The sequence below is a fragment of the Bacillus rossius genome, chromosome 18 (genome assembly GCF_032445375.1).
Source record: "Bacillus rossius redtenbacheri isolate Brsri chromosome 18, Brsri_v3, whole genome shotgun sequence".
NCBI lineage: Eukaryota > Metazoa > Arthropoda > Insecta > Phasmatodea > Bacillidae > Bacillus > Bacillus rossius.
Genome location: NC_086345.1, coordinates 26402432 through 26419860, shown reverse-complemented (window position 1 = coordinate 26419860; position 17429 = coordinate 26402432). Strand labels below are relative to the sequence as shown.

The 17429-nt window shown below is 39.7% G+C and overlaps 1 protein-coding gene across 3 annotated transcripts in view; it reads right to left on the bottom strand.

Moving 5' to 3' along the window:
• Positions 1 to 6104: 6104 nt before the first annotated feature.
• The window catches only part of LOC134541199 (BAH and coiled-coil domain-containing protein 1), a 279429-nt gene continuing 268104 nt past the window's right edge, over positions 6105 to 17429 (bottom strand). For all 3 annotated transcript variants that reach the window (XM_063384445.1, XM_063384447.1, XM_063384446.1), the window contains one exon: positions 6105 to 10306. In XM_063384445.1, the coding sequence (XP_063240515.1) occupies positions 10094 to 10306 (213 nt within the window). In that variant the 3' untranslated portion in view covers positions 6105 to 10093. The remainder of the gene's footprint in view (positions 10307 to 17429) is intronic.

Sequence of the window (17429 nt, the reverse complement as noted above, 5' to 3'; positions counted from 1 at the left end):
AGTTATTTTATCAAGGCTATTAAGACTAATGCTCATGTTTCGGACCATGGCTCCTAGGACGGGACGAATGAAGATATTACACAAATTAAGTCGCGGAGGTCTTTGACAGAAAACTCTCTACTAATTTGTTAACGCAGTTAACATTTAACATAATATGACCTGTATACTGTCATAGTTCATTAAAGTATATGTGTTAAACATTATAAAACACCTAATGCTCGACCTATTTTTATTTTTCCTAACCTAACTAAAAAACTACAGTGTATTTGAGAGGGGTCCGGGTTAGGGAGGGACCTAGGTACGTCTCAAGCCGAAGCCTATATGCCTACTCATGCTGGGATTAGCCATGCAGGGAGAGGGTCGCATGCATCATGTGCTAGGAGGGGATTGGCCAGCCATGGCAGCAATTGATGCAATGACTAACTCACTAGCGAAGGGTGAATTTCAAAGTGGGGGAACCAAGTATGTTCACTGTCACCCCCTATTAAGGCGGGGGGGGGGGGGGGGGGGTCCGGGGGTCCTCCCCCAGAAAAATTTGATTTTAAGGTGCAAATTGGTGCTATTTAAGCGGTTTAACGTATCTCTTTTGTAGGAAAATTTATGCTCTTTAATTTTGTATCAAATGTTTTTTTTTTTGTTAAAACCCATAGGACGAAGGACAGGAATCGATCGAATCAGAATATTGATTAAAAATTTATTTAATGAATTTTGGAATTTTTCCCGAATCTCTAGCATTAAAATTACGGATTTTCAAGATGGTGGACATGACGTCATACTACCTGATGATATATATGCTATGAAAAAAGTGGTGTGGGTTAGTCTGCCAGCAGCCACTGTAAGGGATGGAGCCTGTCGCCATTTTTCTTTGCCTTCACCAGATTCGAACCAGGGACTCCGAGCTCCATGTCATAAAAGTATGTTTTTTAAATATTTTTATTAAAATTTTATTTAATAATTTTTTTATGAAGTTTACAATTTTTTCATTAAAATCGGATTAAAAATAAAGATTTTCAAGATGGCGGCCGTAACATAAATTGCAACGGTGACGTCATAATCCTAGATGTCAGTGGCTTAGAGCGGCTTGCTCTTAGGACTTGTAAGCCGCTTTCAGGACAATGTGTTCTTTCTAAGGCAAAAGTATTTTGAGGTTTTTCAAAATCCTAATTTCTGAATTTTTTTGGAAGAAAGCGAGAAATTTTTCCTCAAAACGGGAATTTTTGAGTCATTTTTGAGGAATTTTGAGGAGATTTGACACCAAAATGGCCACCGTGATGTCACAATCCAAGATGGCGGACCGACAATCACAATCCACGCGCCAGCGCCAGGGCCTGGAGCCCCTTATACACTCTACTTAATATTTTGTCTACTTCACAGCACAGCATTGTTAATTTATATTTTAAAAAAGAAAAAAAGTTACTCACCAGAAGTTAGCTCTATCCGCGGCTCTATCCAGTTAGCTCTATCCGACCGCTCGGGACAGACAGCTTGGGACAACAACAGCCTAAGTCATTCCTCGCAAATACGGCAATTTCCAACCAGATTTAATATTTTTACAAGAGAATGAGCAGTCATAACGTTAGAGCAGTTACATTGTGACCTTCATGCATGTGTTTACTATCAATAAAAATTATATTTAGAGTGTGAACCATCGTACAGGTTGTCCCACGGTGCCTCTGATAGCCTCCAAAATGTTTTTATGGAGTATATCACAAAGATATTTTTTTCCGGCCACTCTGGCCGTTGGTACCAGAAGAGCTGAAAAAAAGGTACCTACCTTCCTACAGGTATAGTCTATCAAGTAAAAAATAAATTACCGAACAAACTATCGTACAGGTTGCCCCAGGAGCCCATAAGTCTACCAATGTGTGGATTTCATGGAGTATATCACAAACATTATTTTTTTTCCCGGCCACTTTGGCCATTGTTAACGATAGAGCTTATACATAGGTACCTTTATACAGATATAGACTATCAAATAAAAAGTAAATTACCGAGAAAATTATAGTACAGGTTGTCCCAGGAGCCCTGGGACAACCTGTACGATAGTTTGCTCGTTATTTATGTTTTATTTGATAGTTTATACTTGTAGGAAGGTTACGTACCAGCTCTATTTTTTTATCAACGGCTAAAGTGGCCGAAAAAAAAATAATGTTTGTGATATACTCCATGAAAACAACATTTTGGAGGACATCAGAGGACCTGGGACAAGCTGTACGATGGTTCACAATCTAAATATAATTTTTATTGATTTATAAATACTTGTATGAAGGTCACCATGTAACTGCTCTAACGTTATGACTGCTCATTCTCTTGTAAAAATATTAAAACTTATGTTGGAAATTTCCATAATTGCGTGGAATGACTTAGGCTGTTGTTGTCCCAAGCTCCCGGATAGAGCCAACTTCTGCTCAGTGAAATGTTAAATCAATTTCTTTAACATAGATTCACTATTGCGCTCTCTATTTTCAGTAACTACATTGATTGTCCCAGAGTATTTAAATAGATAGTTTACTCTATGATTTTCATTATTATAATTATTATTATTGTGCTTATGAACTCTTTATTGCACACATCAATATAACAATTTAAAAAACTTATATATTATTTCTTTAACTTTGTCTCTGAAATCATTATTTAAACAAAAATATGTTTTGCCAACACTTTGATGTAGTTATTGGCATTGATGTGTAACGGTGCCCAATCTCACACATACATACACTCTCTCTCACACACACACACATTTATTTATCTATATGAAGTTTTGACACATTGGCTTATTTAAACATTTTTACTGTATTTGGATGTATATAACATTCATTTTAAGGGAATAATTTTTTTCCCGCCTCAAAATTAAGCTTTCCAGTAATTTTGATTATAAATTGTGTGCATAAAGTAGGATATTTAAGAGCTTACCATTTTAAAGATTGTTAGTAGAGAGAAATGCATTATTTGTTTGGCATCAAATATATTTGTGAATTTGCTTGTGCGATTTTTTTTTTTATTTTCATGCAAAATCTTTAAAAGTTGCTGGATTTTAAACCAATGCTGATGTTAAGAGCGATGTAGCTTCATTTTGGCTTCCTAGTTTATTTGTAAATAAATGGATTACCTTACCAACTGATCAGCTTTATCATTCCACAAGTTTTGATAAAAGGTCTTCGGTGCTAACTCAACTCAACCTGCAATCTGAGAATTTTGTCAACTACCTACCTTAGTTGTACTTTTTTTCTTCTTCAAAGAGACTAATAACCCCGAGTAAGGTTAATTATACTGCTGATTTGGGGGCCGATTAAAGTTTTGTTTACCAAACGGTTTGCACTTATTTGGTACAGCTGGAGGTGGAAGTATCTGTGAATAGGACTACCATGCATGTCTACATATGCAGTTATTTTATCATCCTTGTGGGTGTTTGTAAGAATTTACAAAATGAGAACACTTTTTGACTAGTCATCCCAATTTTTTAAATGATAAAATGTAGGTGGTTTTAGTGCATGTAGTGCACAATATCAAATGTAATAACCAATTTGTGTTACATTGAATTTTTTTCCCCACAAGTACATTAATGTTTGAAGCCGTTTTCAGAACAGTGTCAATTTCGGGATTTGGGTTTTGGTAGTTACACAGGGCTGCATGCAAATTCTGTAAAATTCAGATCCCAAATAAAATAAATATAAAAAACCGTACAGGACCCTAACATGATCCAATTTGTTAATTTAATATTGTACAGCACACTTACCAATGAATAACTGGAAGTAATGAATGTATCCTGGAACAGCAATTTGTCAGCATGTATCTAATGACGGTTAACAAAATAAGATTTTTAATGTTAACAAACTGGGCAGTGTCAATCTGGTAACAAGTGTGAGACCAACTACAGTACGTGAATACGCTTGCCACTTGGTTCTTGAAACAGCTACAGTAGAATCTCATTACTAAGTACTTATAGGGACCTCAAGATTTTATACTTAGTACTGAAAAATACATACGTATCATCATTATAAAGAGAAAAATGATAACATAAATCAAAACTAGTATTATTACAAGAGACATTATCATTTGACGAACTGACATCAGTTTGAATATTGGTGTTTCTGCATAACTTAGGTTTGTTTAATTTTTAAAAACTCAAGTTACTTCAGTTTGAATGAAGCTCTGTTGAACAAAACGTTTTATGTCATAGAAAGATTTCCTGATTTCTTTTGGAATCTTTTCGAGTTTAGAAATAAATTTGGTCAGTTTTTCTAAGCTCAGAATAACTTCTGTAGCTGTCACACGCAGCTCCTAACAGTCAGAATCATCATGATTCAGCTTTTTATGACCATGATCGAATGACTTCACTTGTGATGTCGCTGTCAGTCAACACTGGTGTTGTTTCTATTTCATTACCCACATGGAGTTTGTCACTTTTTGCCATACTTCAGGGTCAAGGTCATTGCTTTCGCATGTTTGTGCTGTAGTGTGGCTTGCATCCCGGTCTGATGAAGTTGCAGTGAGCTCATCAGCGTAGCAGTTTAAAATGCCAGATTTTCTCTTGCAGTTGGCAATAGTTTCTTGTTGAATATTCCACCATCCACCTGCGATCATCTCAATTGCCTGACGGACATTGATGTTGGTGGGCACTTTCAACCTAATGTTGATGAGCAACCTCTCAACACCGCAGTTTCGAAAAAAGGACCTTGGCATTCTGAATAATGTCTTGATCAAGGGGCTGCAACTGAGATGTGCAGTTCAGTGGCAGAAACATGAAACATCAACACTGTGTGCTGCGCAGTTGTCTATTAACAAACAATTTTTTTTTTCCTTTATTTTTTATATCCTTATCGATTTTCACCACCAAATTTGAGAATAGCTCTCTTGTCATCCATGCACAGGTGTTACTAGCATACTCCGCAGTAAGACAAACTCCCTTGAAGCACTTAGGAGTCTTGTGTTTACCAATGTTTAATGGCGTCAATTTTTTTGCTCCTGTGGCATTTCAACAAAACACAGAACCTTTTCTTTTGCTTTTTTTCCTCCAGTGCATTTTTCACCTTTATATGGTTCTATTAGGCAGAAGCTTGTAAAAAAAAAAAAAAAAAAAGGCAGGGTCATTAACATTGAAAATAAAATACTCTCTAGGTTTTCTTCCTTCCACTGGTTCGCTGCCTCTGTCTGCATCTTTGTCCTCCCCACACACAGCCTTCCATAACCATGTCATTCCCGGAAACGGTGCAACCACCTTGAACTGGCTTGGAAGTCTTCGGATGTCCATAAGCAATGCAAGCTGTTTTGCTTTAGCTTGTAACATTGGGCCAGTTACTGGAACATTTTTTGATCGTACTTCTTTCAACCGTTTGTTCAAAGCATCTTCCAGACCTTGGTGATCTCCGGAACGAAGCCTTTTGCGGTCACAACCAAACACAGATTCTTCATATATTTTTTTCAATTTTTGCCCGGTTTTTAACAATCATAATTACGGTCATCGCCACAATGCCATATTTCTTCGCAACTGCGACCTGCTTTTTCCCTTTGTCCAGTCCTCTGAGCATTTCCATTTTTTCCTAAGTGTGAATTGCTTTAGTTTCTTTTAATCTCCACGATCACTCATTTTTGTAGCACAAATACAATGAGGTGTCTAAAAATCTTAATGTGAAAATAAATTCAAAACAATAACAATCACAGCATGGACTTCAAACAATACATTAGCATGACACTTTCCTAATTCATACACTTTTCTCTCGAACTTCCGTGTTTCAATGGTGTTGAGTTGTTCATGTCGCATATTAAGTACGTTAATCTATGGTAGTGTGCGCAAATATTTGTTGTTTTGATGTTTTAGAAGTTAGAAATTACATTGCAGTGGTATGATTGATTTCTGTTTGTTCAATAACATTAATCATTTAGTTAGAAATTTATTTACCCGTTTAAGTAAATTTTGGAGTAGCAATGCCACGCTAGTAGTCAGGAAACTTATGATACTTTAAAATGAAACAATTTTTGCATTGAAAAATATATGACTTTCAATGGGGATTTTAAAAAAAAAGTTAAAACCATTGTACCGGTATACTGCCGTAATAATATTGTTTAGGTATTGTATTACTACAAAGGTTAGTAATCAAACACCATCATTGCCACATATGTATTTTTTCATTTCATCTTACAACTCTGTATTTACAACTTTTTTATGTACAAAATTTTCATTAAGAATATGGCCATTTTTAACTCTGACACATTTTTTGAACCCTGGTTGATGTTATTACATATTCATCGACAGATATACTGAAAGCCAACTACTTCCAAACTACAGATTGACAAAAGATAAATACATTACTGATTTTTTTATTTACCATGAGTACACTATAGTTCTCTCTATTTTTACACAAGTGTTCAGCAAAACACTCCATTTAGCACCCTTATGTTTTTACATGACAATTAAAATATTTTTTATTAAACTGCATCTTATTTGTAATAAGCTTTTACTCTTATTCACTGGGTGATTATAAAGAAAACACATTTAAAAATATTTTTTTCAACAGCACCTAGAAACGACTGTAGATCTTATTCTGTTTTATTATTTTAATAATAAGCGTATTTGATAATATAGTATAATCTATAAAAACAATCTACACACTTACAGTAGTAAATGCTTTGGGGGAGAAAAATAGAGTACACTTAATGTCAAAACTTCAAAAAAAGAACAAAAAACTTAAGAGATAACAAGAAAAACTGTTACAGGATCAAATATAATAATAATAAAAAAACTAACACTGAATCAACAAAAATTTTCACAAACATAATAAACATGCATACAAATTTGTATCTAAAATATTAAAGAAAAAAATTTCACTACTAACAAACACACAGAAACAAACAATATAAAAATGTAGGTTCAAAAAGGAAAGATTTTTTTTTCAAATAACAAACACTACTTTGTAACGTCACAACATAAACATATTTTCTTTTGCATGGAATGCAGCGATGTAATATTGCATTTTCAGAGAATTTACCAAACACACACACTTGTTGCAACTGGTATCAGTGAATTATAATGTATGAATAATTCTCAGAAATAAATCTGAGTCAATTATCTATTAATCCAGTATATTATTCTAAATCACATGTTATAATATAGAAAGTCTCTTATAAAGTAATGCTCAAAAAATTTGTGTAGGTACATATTTTATGTTTAAAAAAAACCTATCTAATTCCTGTGGTATTTGCAGCCTTACAGCACTTATGAACTAAATCGGTTTTAAAATATTTCTCCGCAAGGGGCAAGAAACTATGTTATTATTTAAGTACTTGCTTGCATTTAGTACGAGAAACATCTTAATTTTTTTCCCACAGAAAAAGATTCATTTAAAGTACACAGAAAAGAAAATATATTTGCCAGCAACTTAATGAAGGAGGAAACAAAAGGCGAGAGATTCTCACTCCACCGTAAAAAAAATATATAGACTAAAGAACAACTTCATTAATGAATACATGGCTACAGATACATCACCATCACTTGGGAAGATTAAGTGTACTTGTAAACAAAAGGGATTATTTTAAATTCTGCTGCAGTACGTAAATTTATGGACAGCAAAAGGTTTTACTGATATGGTGATAGCCGGCAAGTCCTATTAACTAACATTGTATTTCTACACAGGTGGTCTGGCAACACATCCAAAATGTGACACAATCACATTTAAGTTTATTAAAAATAATATTTTTTTTTCCCTTCCACAAAATATTTCTGTAATATTAATGAAATATTAAATTTGTGCAAGATATACAGATTCTAACTCAAGAACCCATTATTTAATATAAAAATATACCTGCAAATACCTTAACTTTATACATGCCTCGTCCGAAATGCTGACTCGACATTATTTAAAGCTGTGACTACAATCACCATTCGCTACCATTACCATCGTAAACAAAGGCAAGAGGGGAAAAAAATGACGTGATGGTAGGAGAGAAAATTTTTTATCAAAGCTTACCCTCCTACTAACAATGTAAAAAAATTCTCTGTACAAGTTCTAGCAATACGGATTGTCCACAGGTACTTCTTCAGTAAGATACGTCTCCCACACTCGAACGCACACACGCACACAACCACACCACTTTTCCACACAGAGAAGGCGTGTTTAAGGCATTGGGTTACGACTCCAAAAAATGAACGTTTCACAGCTGTGCCTCCCCGAAATCATCAAAAAACGGTTTAATGGCTGTGAAAATTAAACTCCGGACTCTTTGCTTCGAGTGAACCGTGACCGAACATCATATAAAATTAAAAAAAAAGCGCAGATAATGCACTCGTTTGAAAATTATTGCTTCTGGGTTGCGACCAACGGTGGCTATGGAACATTGAGCGCGTCCAAACAACTCGCAACAACTTGAGGCGCGTTCGTTTCGGCTCTTGATCGAAAACACCGAGTTGAAAAGGAAAGAAAAAAAACTGCTGCCCAAAACACCTTGACTGTGTGCGTCGAAAACTTAACTCCACAGAGTTGACAACAAACATTTTGCAACAGCAAACACGCTTTCAAAGGCTAACAGGAAAAAATATATATATATAAATAATACAAGCAGCAAAGAAGCATAGACAAGTCGAAAGGAAATAAAAACACACACTACTAGCGAAGAACATACAATTTTGATCAACTTGTATATACACCAAGTAAATGACTAACATTGCACTTTAAAATTTTCCTAAATATCTAACTTAAAACACACTTAAACAACATTGCCACTTAAGTCATAGTCATATTAAAAAAAAAGGGGGGGGGGGGGTAATTTACAAACTGTGACTTTATAATAAATCTATGACACTATTTAGTATTTATAAAGGCAATTTTGAAACTGCAATCTGTATAAATTTTTGTAGGTTACAAGATTCAACATTTAAAAGCAAAATCAGTATGAACTTAATACAATAAAAAATAATAATTTATTTCCTTGCCTCGAAACAGTGTAATCACAGTTTTTGTCACAGATATAAACATTTATACAATTTTAAATCAAGAAGGTTTGGATGGGAAGGGGGGGGGGGTTTGCGGAGGGCAGCTATTCTTCTCAATGCAGTTTAAATACATTAGAATTTTAAAAAAAAGTCACAACTTTCCTAAAAGAGACCTAACAGGCCTAGGATTGAGGATTTAATCCTTCATCCCCCCCGAACAACTAATTATTGAAAGAACATGAGATGATAGTGTGAGACCATTATTTTTTTAGATGGAATAAGCTCTGTCTTTTCAGAGCCATGAGAGGAATTATTACTGTCGCAGTGACAGGCCTAGCACATTGCTCCATCGGCCGGAGCAGGAAAGTAGCACGGCCAGCTACCACGGGTGGCATTTAGTTGTTGTTAAAGGTGGCCAATAACAAAGTCTCTCTCTCTGTTTGCTGTTTGAACAGGCATTCTCTGGGCAAGCAACCAACTAAAAACACATTTTCATCTTGCAGGGAAATGAAAATGCTCATGCTCACAGTGTAAGCAAAATTTGTAACGTAACATTATTTATTCCTAGTTCCACGTTAATTTATCAGTTTTTGGATGCAGTTAATTTTGTCATGTGTTACCCTAATAAAAATTAATTTTCTATGAGTTTTCTTTTTTTACTACAAATAGCCAACTTTGCCAACTTCACGTTAACTTACTAAATATGATTCTGTATGCCACGACTAGCTTGGAATTTTTCGGAGATTTATCTGTAAAGTGATTTACAAAAAAGATACAAGATTTCTGCCCCATTGTGTGACGGCGTAACATGTTATGATTTGATTACATTTAACATTTCTCTTTTTTTTTTCATTTTACTGTATTTTGCATCAATTTTTTTTCTTGAAGTTCTCAAAAGTGTGAAAGAAAAATATTTTAGCAGAATTTTGGAACTTAATTTAAAAAAAACTATTTGCTGCGCGTGATTATAGTCAGAAAAATATAATTTGCTGCAGCCTAGTTCGTTGCCCCCCCCCCCCCCCCCCCCCCCCCACCACCCCGTGCGATAAGGCCGTGGGGGGCCAGCTCTCGTCTGAAAAACAGAATTCGCGGCAGCCTAGTTCGTCGGCTCGCTGCCCCCTCCTCCCCTCCCCGGGCGAGATAAGGCCGTGTGGGCGGGGTGCCCGCTCACAGCACGCCGGGCTCCATGGTCAGCTGAGACGTGGTGGGGTCGTAGTAGCCCGCCAGGTAGTACACGTCGTTGTTGTCGTAGACGGCGGAGTAGCGCTGGGGCTGCGACCCCAGGCGCCGGGTGTAGCCGGCCAGCGGCAGGACCTCGCACTTGTGCGAGATGGTCTGCACGTCGTTCTCGTCGGCGTGCGGAGACTCGAACAGCGCGCCCTGCGACACACACACACGCACCCATGCCACCCTTCATTCTCCGTCTCGCCCGCCGGGAGGGACGAGATCTTACAGTTATACACCAGAGTCCCGCTCTACAATACATGCCACCCTTCATTCTCCGTCTCGCTCGTTGGTAGGGACAACATCTTACAGTTATACCGGAGTCCCGCTCTACAATACATGCCACCAGGGGCGCAACAACAGGGGGGGGGGGGGGAGGGTATTTTGCCCCCTCTGAAACCTTGAAGTGGGGGCGAACGGGGGCAAAGCAAGTGCTGTGTAATCAATTTTTAGATAGTAAAACTGTTTTTAATAGCACCATTTTCCCACCTCGGAATACAAATTTTCACCCGGTACCCCCCCTCCCCCCCAGCCCCCTGCCCACCGCTTCAATTAGGGGGGGATTGGTATATTCTTTATAAAAAAGGTATATTGCCACCCTTCATTCTCCGTCTCGCTCGTTGGTAGGTACAAGCTCTTAGGGTTATACAATAGAGTCCCGCTAGTCAGGGGCGAGCACCCGTTCGCACCGCCCGAATAATTGCCGTAGTGCAACCGAGTGTAGATAAATACGTGCATCCCTAACAGGCGTTAAAGTTATCGCTAGGGGAAAAGATCGTACTGTGAATTGCGGTAAAACAGAATGAAAAGCGTGTAAAAAAACACAGCATAAAGACCGGCATGCGAGTTGATACACCATATAGCATCAAAATGCTAGTTATATCATGGAAATAAGGAACATTTTTACCAAGTGTCATTCAAAATCATAAAAAAGTGATCTTTTAATATTTGAAATACAAGGAATATTGTTATTTTGTAGCATTGCAAAATGGGTCATAAGAATATTAAGAATAAGTTTGAGGTGAAGGATATTTTTTGTTGATATAGAAAACAGTTCAGATATGTTAAAAATTGTTATTAATTACTTTGGTTAAATTTCATGGAAAGCCTTAAAATACTTATTTCCTTGAGATACTTAATTATTCATTTGAGGGTTAACTCCAGTTCATAATAATTAATTTTGATATTTGATAATTAATGTCAGTAATTAAAGCAGTATAGATTACATTTTACAGGACATCATTTTTAAACAAAAGTTTTTATATGAATTTCAACTTTGTTTACTAAATTTTTAACATTGTATTTGAATTTTTTGGGTAATTTTATATTCTATTGGATATTGCTAGTGTAATATTTTGAGAATAGTCTGGAAGGTACAGAAGGAAGAGCGGACAGGCGCGACACTCTGGCGCCAGAAAGCTATTTTTCACTTTGTAAATGCGTGTTTGGGATTTACGCGTCACGTACGCACAGCTGTAGCGACCGTCTGGAAGGGTCTCTGGAGGCTACCACTAGCCAGCCAATCAGGGCGAGCCCTAGCGTCAAGTGATGTGCCCGTACAAATTTCCTTATATGGTCATGTTTTGGAATTATGTACGCTGATTGGTCAGTTGGCCCACGGGGTTGCCTCCCTTGTTTTCACCTTTACAAGGGAAGGTAATCTCGTCGACCAAGTCACTTGTTGCTCGATCGTCGCCGAACTCGGTCGCGTCGTCGGCAAGTCACGAAACAAATGAAAAATTATTAAGGGACAATTTAACGCCTAGGGGCTGGGGCCACGCCGTAATTTTTTAACGTAAGTTCATTTTTTTTTCGGACTATGTATTAGAAATTTAGGCCCTAGGCGTCGGCATCGGCCCGACTTCGTGTGATTTCGGTCCGCGATCAACGGTACCTTGAGTTAGGTAATTAACCAAGGGACATTACTAAGTTTTTTTTTTTTTTCTTCTTTGGCGAGTGACAAGACTCCTCGACCATCAACAGCAAGACGTATGGTGCTGTGGTATGTATTTGGACCTCATCCTATCAAAATTCAGACATCGTTAAGATTTGTATAAGAAAAGACAAAAACTGTGCAAGTAACAAAGTTTTTCTAACTAAATTCTTTTGTAAAATTGTGTATTGAGGCCATGTAACAATGAGAAAAAACATTTTTTTTTAAGAAATAAACAAAGATAATTTAACAAACTCTTTTATTTCCAAATAAAGCAGAACCATAGTAATGAAAAATTCCTCAAGAACATTGTTTGTTTTGTTTTGTTACGTTTCTATGTGTGCTTAGCCGGGCAAAAACATACAACGTAACAATTTCTAGGGAAAATATTGTGCCAAGGTGCAGTGATCAGAAAAATTAATTTAATTAGTTGTATTCTGAATGCATCTTGTTTTGGAAAAATTTATTAAAAATTATTTTAAACTGCAGCTTGTAAATTTTACCACTATTCTGGTGGAGTACTTATTACAAAACTGCTTTCATAAAAATAAAAATAATACCAAAATTGGACTAGAAATAAAAACATAAAATCTTGTCCCCTTGTCATCACATAAAACAGCCTATAAACAGTTTGTAGCAACCCTGACTAATGCCCTTCCCACTTAACTGCAGTTTAATATACTATTTATTATGTTGTCTTAAATTTAGTACTATGTTTAGGTTTTTCAATATCATTCGAATACCAGCTTGCTATTCCTTTTAAATAGTATTCGTGTATTTGCCATATGTTTTACGATCATCATTTACATTGTTTCATGCTTTTTTAAGTTTCCTGACTATTTTCTTGCTTTGTGGTGAATAAGCCATTCAAAGATATTTTTTACCTGTTTGTGTATTTGTGCAGTTAACGTTTTTATGTACTTTCATATATTTTTTTTAAGCATTTTTGTTTAATTGGTAAATTTGTGTTAACATCATTTTTCTTTCCATGATTCTTTGTTTGAATGAGCTCATGCAAGAGTTTACCAGTTACATAATAATTATAGAGAGAGAGTTCGGAGCGTGATAGAAAAGACTCTGAATTTAGTAAAAGTGCTGTTGCCACGCGCCAGTATTGGCTGATATTTTTTCTATGTAATTTTGTGATTGGTCAGAAAGTTATGTCCCATGAGCGCCCTCTATCCTTCCTCAGAAAAGAAGGGCAACCATGAAGGTTAGTCAAGTTAGGTACCTAGCGGTGGCTCACTAAGGACAAGATTATATGGTTTTATTTTTGCGCTAATTTCTAGAGGTGGATGATCCCGAAACTGGGGATAAAAGTCGGGAATGAGACCCTTCTCGAACTTCGGGAAAATAATTTTTCTATTCGGGATAATATACTTTGGGAAAACCCATTTTTGAGGTGAAACTTCTTTGGGCACGGTGGGAGTAAAATTTCGAGGCCGAATTTGAATGTAAAATTTTTGTGAAACATTGCTGTGGAACAATTTCTGATGCTGAATGTTTGCGGACGGTGCAGAGAACTCGTTCCATCGAGCGGGCTCCACGTGGCGGCGTGTGGCTCAGGTTGAACCCCGCCATGCTGCAGGGATAGGCGCGTCGTGGCTGTTGAAACCTGCCTTCGCAAGAAAATGGTGTTCTCTAAAAGTATGTATTATTTTAATTGCTTGTGTAACTAAATATTGCTAAACAGCGTTATACAAGTATTGTTTTAGCTGTGTAACCAATTATTTTTTGCTGGCATAATGCTTTTGAAACGTTAGATTGCCGGGGTAATTATTTGTCGCACATTACTGTTTGATTAACTATATCAAACACCGTATTATAATTATGAACCTACAAGCGTGTAAATGTGTTGAGTCCAACTAAGAATAAGCTAGTTTAAAAAAAGTTTAAACAAATTCAGTGCATAGAATATTAATTGTTTTTGTTTTCTCTTGTGGAAATGTGGCTATAGCGTAAAAAATTACTGTGAGGAAGGCCTGCCGTTTAGTTTTTGCGTCACGGAGCGGCAGACATGTTGCTCACTGTTCACTCATTTGACAGCAAAACATTATCAATGCCTACGAATACACTGCAGTATGTCTATGTAGCCTATTTGCCAAATCTGTTGCACTATAACTCAATGATAAGGTGATATTTGCAGAACAAAAAAATCAGTCTATAAAAATGCTACATCACATCTCAAATATACATAATAACAAATCGCTAAGTATTTATGTGTTTGGAAAATGTAATATCATACTGCAAAACCGAGTTACCAATCAAAATTAAAAAATCTAGTGCGTACATATTGATAAAAAATGTTTCACTGAGATAAATTTTTAGTTATAAATGCTGATTAACTTCATTATTTTAATTGTGTTTCGGTGCTTCATGGTGTATTAACTTGAATTTTGGTGTTATATTGACATGCTTTTCGGAGTTATTTCAGTGTTATTGCAATTCTAACTTTTATTCCGTACATATTTAGCCAAAAACAATACTACAGTGATTTTTCCAAGGTTGTACTGTACAGAGAATTCGGGTGTAACCATGGAATGTACTTGTGAACTGTATATTATTAGTATAGGAATTTATGTCCAAGCTCAGAAAACCCACCCCACAGACACCTACCCCCCTAAACACACCCACAGACAACACTCACACCCACCGACACACATATTCACACCCTCAAATAAACAACCCCACACACCCTATCCCTCACACATACACACATCACGCACCCAACTCACCATACACAAACCCACATACACCTATTCATTACATGTACACCCAACTCACACAATTACCACCCTCCATAAACATACCCACCCTACATCCACAACCTACTCCAACCCTCAAATACACACACTCTAACCCCCTACACATACTCACCTACTTTCCACACACTAACACCCTCCCCCACACACACACACACCATCACCCCTCACCCCCCACACACACACCATCACCCCTCACCCCCCACACACACACCATCACCCCTCACCCCCCACACACACACACCATCACCCCTCACACACACACCCAACCCACACACATGCACCCTGCCCCAAACACACACCCCACACCACACACACAGCCCCTGCCCCAAACACACACCCCCACCCCACACACACACCCCCACCGCACACACACAACCCACCCCACCCACACCCAACCCACCCCCACACACACCACAGACACCACACACCCCCCAGAAAAAAACCACAAACACCCCCCCCCCCCCCCAGAAACAACCCACACACTCTCCCCACCCCAGACACACACATCACCCCCACACACCCCTACCCAGTGTGGTGGGTGATTCCCTGTGTGGGGGGGTGATTGTATGTGTGGGGTGATTTTGTCTGTGGGGGGGGGTGTGTGTTTGTGTGTAGTGGGTTGTATGTGGTGTGTGAAGTGGTTGTATGTGTGGGGGTTTGGTTGGTGTGTGTGGGGGTTTGGTTATGTGTGTGTGGGGGTTTGGTTATGTGGGTGTGTACACACACCCACCCTCACCCCCCCCCCCCGCCCCTCACTTCCCCCCCAACACAAACACCCCCACCACTCACACACATATCCCACCCCACACTCACAACCCACCTCCCAAACATACACATACAACCACACTTCACGCACAACCACACTTCACACACACAACCAAACTTCTCACACAACCACCCCCTCACACACACAAACACCCTCCACACACAACACCCCCCACACACACACACACACAAACACCCCCCCCCCCCACACACACCAACCACACACACACACACCCCACCCCAGACACACCAAAGCAACCCCACATACGACCCCCCCCCATACATACATCCTCCTACAAACACATATCCACCCATACCCATCACTCTCCCTCCCCCAACACACACACATACACCCAACAAACACACAAGCACCCCCCACAGACAAAACACCCCCCACACAGGGTAGGTGTATGCGTGTATGTAGGGTGGGGTGTGTGTGAGGGGTGCTTGTGTGTGGTGGGTGTGAATGTGGGGGGTGGGTGTGAGTGTGGGGGGTAGGTTGTGTGGGTGGTGGATGTGTGTGGGGGGTGGTTGTGAGTGTGGGGGGTTGGTTGTGTGTGTGTGTGTGTGGGTGGTGGGTGTGAGTGTGTGGGGGGTGTTGTGTGTGTGGAGGGTGTTTGTGTGTTTGGGGGAGTGGTTGTGTGTGTGAAGTGTGGTTATGTGAGACAAACTACCCCCCACACTCACACCCACCCCCCACACACACAACCCATCCCTCCACACAACCCACCCCCCACACTCACCCCCACACACACAACCCACCCCCCACACACACAACCCACCCCCCCACACACACAACCGACCCCCCCACACACACAAGCCCCCCCACAGACAACCAACCCCCCCACACACAACCCACCCCCCCACACACACACAACCCACCCCACACACACACACAACCCACCTCCCACACTCAACCCACCCCCCACAAACACACAACCCACCCCCCACACAATCCAACCCCCCCACACACACAACCTACCCACCCCCCCCACACACAACCCACCTTTATGTGTGGAGGGTTGTGTGTGTGGGGGTTGGGTTGTGTGTGGGGGGTGGGTTGTGTGTGTGTGGGGGGTGGGTTGTGTGTGGGGGGATGGGTTGTGTGTGTGGGGGTAGGGTTGGGTGAGGTTGGGGGTTGGGTTGTGTGAGTGTAGGGGGTGAGTTGTGTGAGTGTGGGATGTGTGTGGGGAGGGTGATTGTGAGTGTGGGGGGTAATTGTGAGAGTAGGGGGTTGGTAGTGTGTGTGTGGTGGGTGTGAGTGTGGGGGGTGATGTGTGTGTCGTGGGTGTTTGTGTATTTGGGGGAGTGGTTGTGTGTGTGAAGTGTGGTTGTGTGAGACAACCCAACCCCCACACACACACAACACCCCCCACACACTCACACCCACAACCCACAACCACCCTCCCCACACACATCCCACACTCACACAACTCACCCCCTACACTCACACAACCCAACCCCCAACCTCACCCAACCCTACCCCCACACACACAACCCATCCCCCCACACACACAACCCACCCCCCACACTCACAACCCACCCCCCACACTCACAACCACCTCCACACTCACAACCACTCCCCACACACATCCACTCACAACACAACCTTCCCCCCACACTCACCCCCCACAGACAACACACCCCACACACACAAACCAACCCACCACACACACACATCCCACCCCCCACACACACAACCCACCCCCCACACACACACAAACCCCCACACTTACACCCACCCCCCACACACATCCCACCCCCCACACACACATCCCACCCCCCCACACACACAACCCACACACACAGCCCGCCC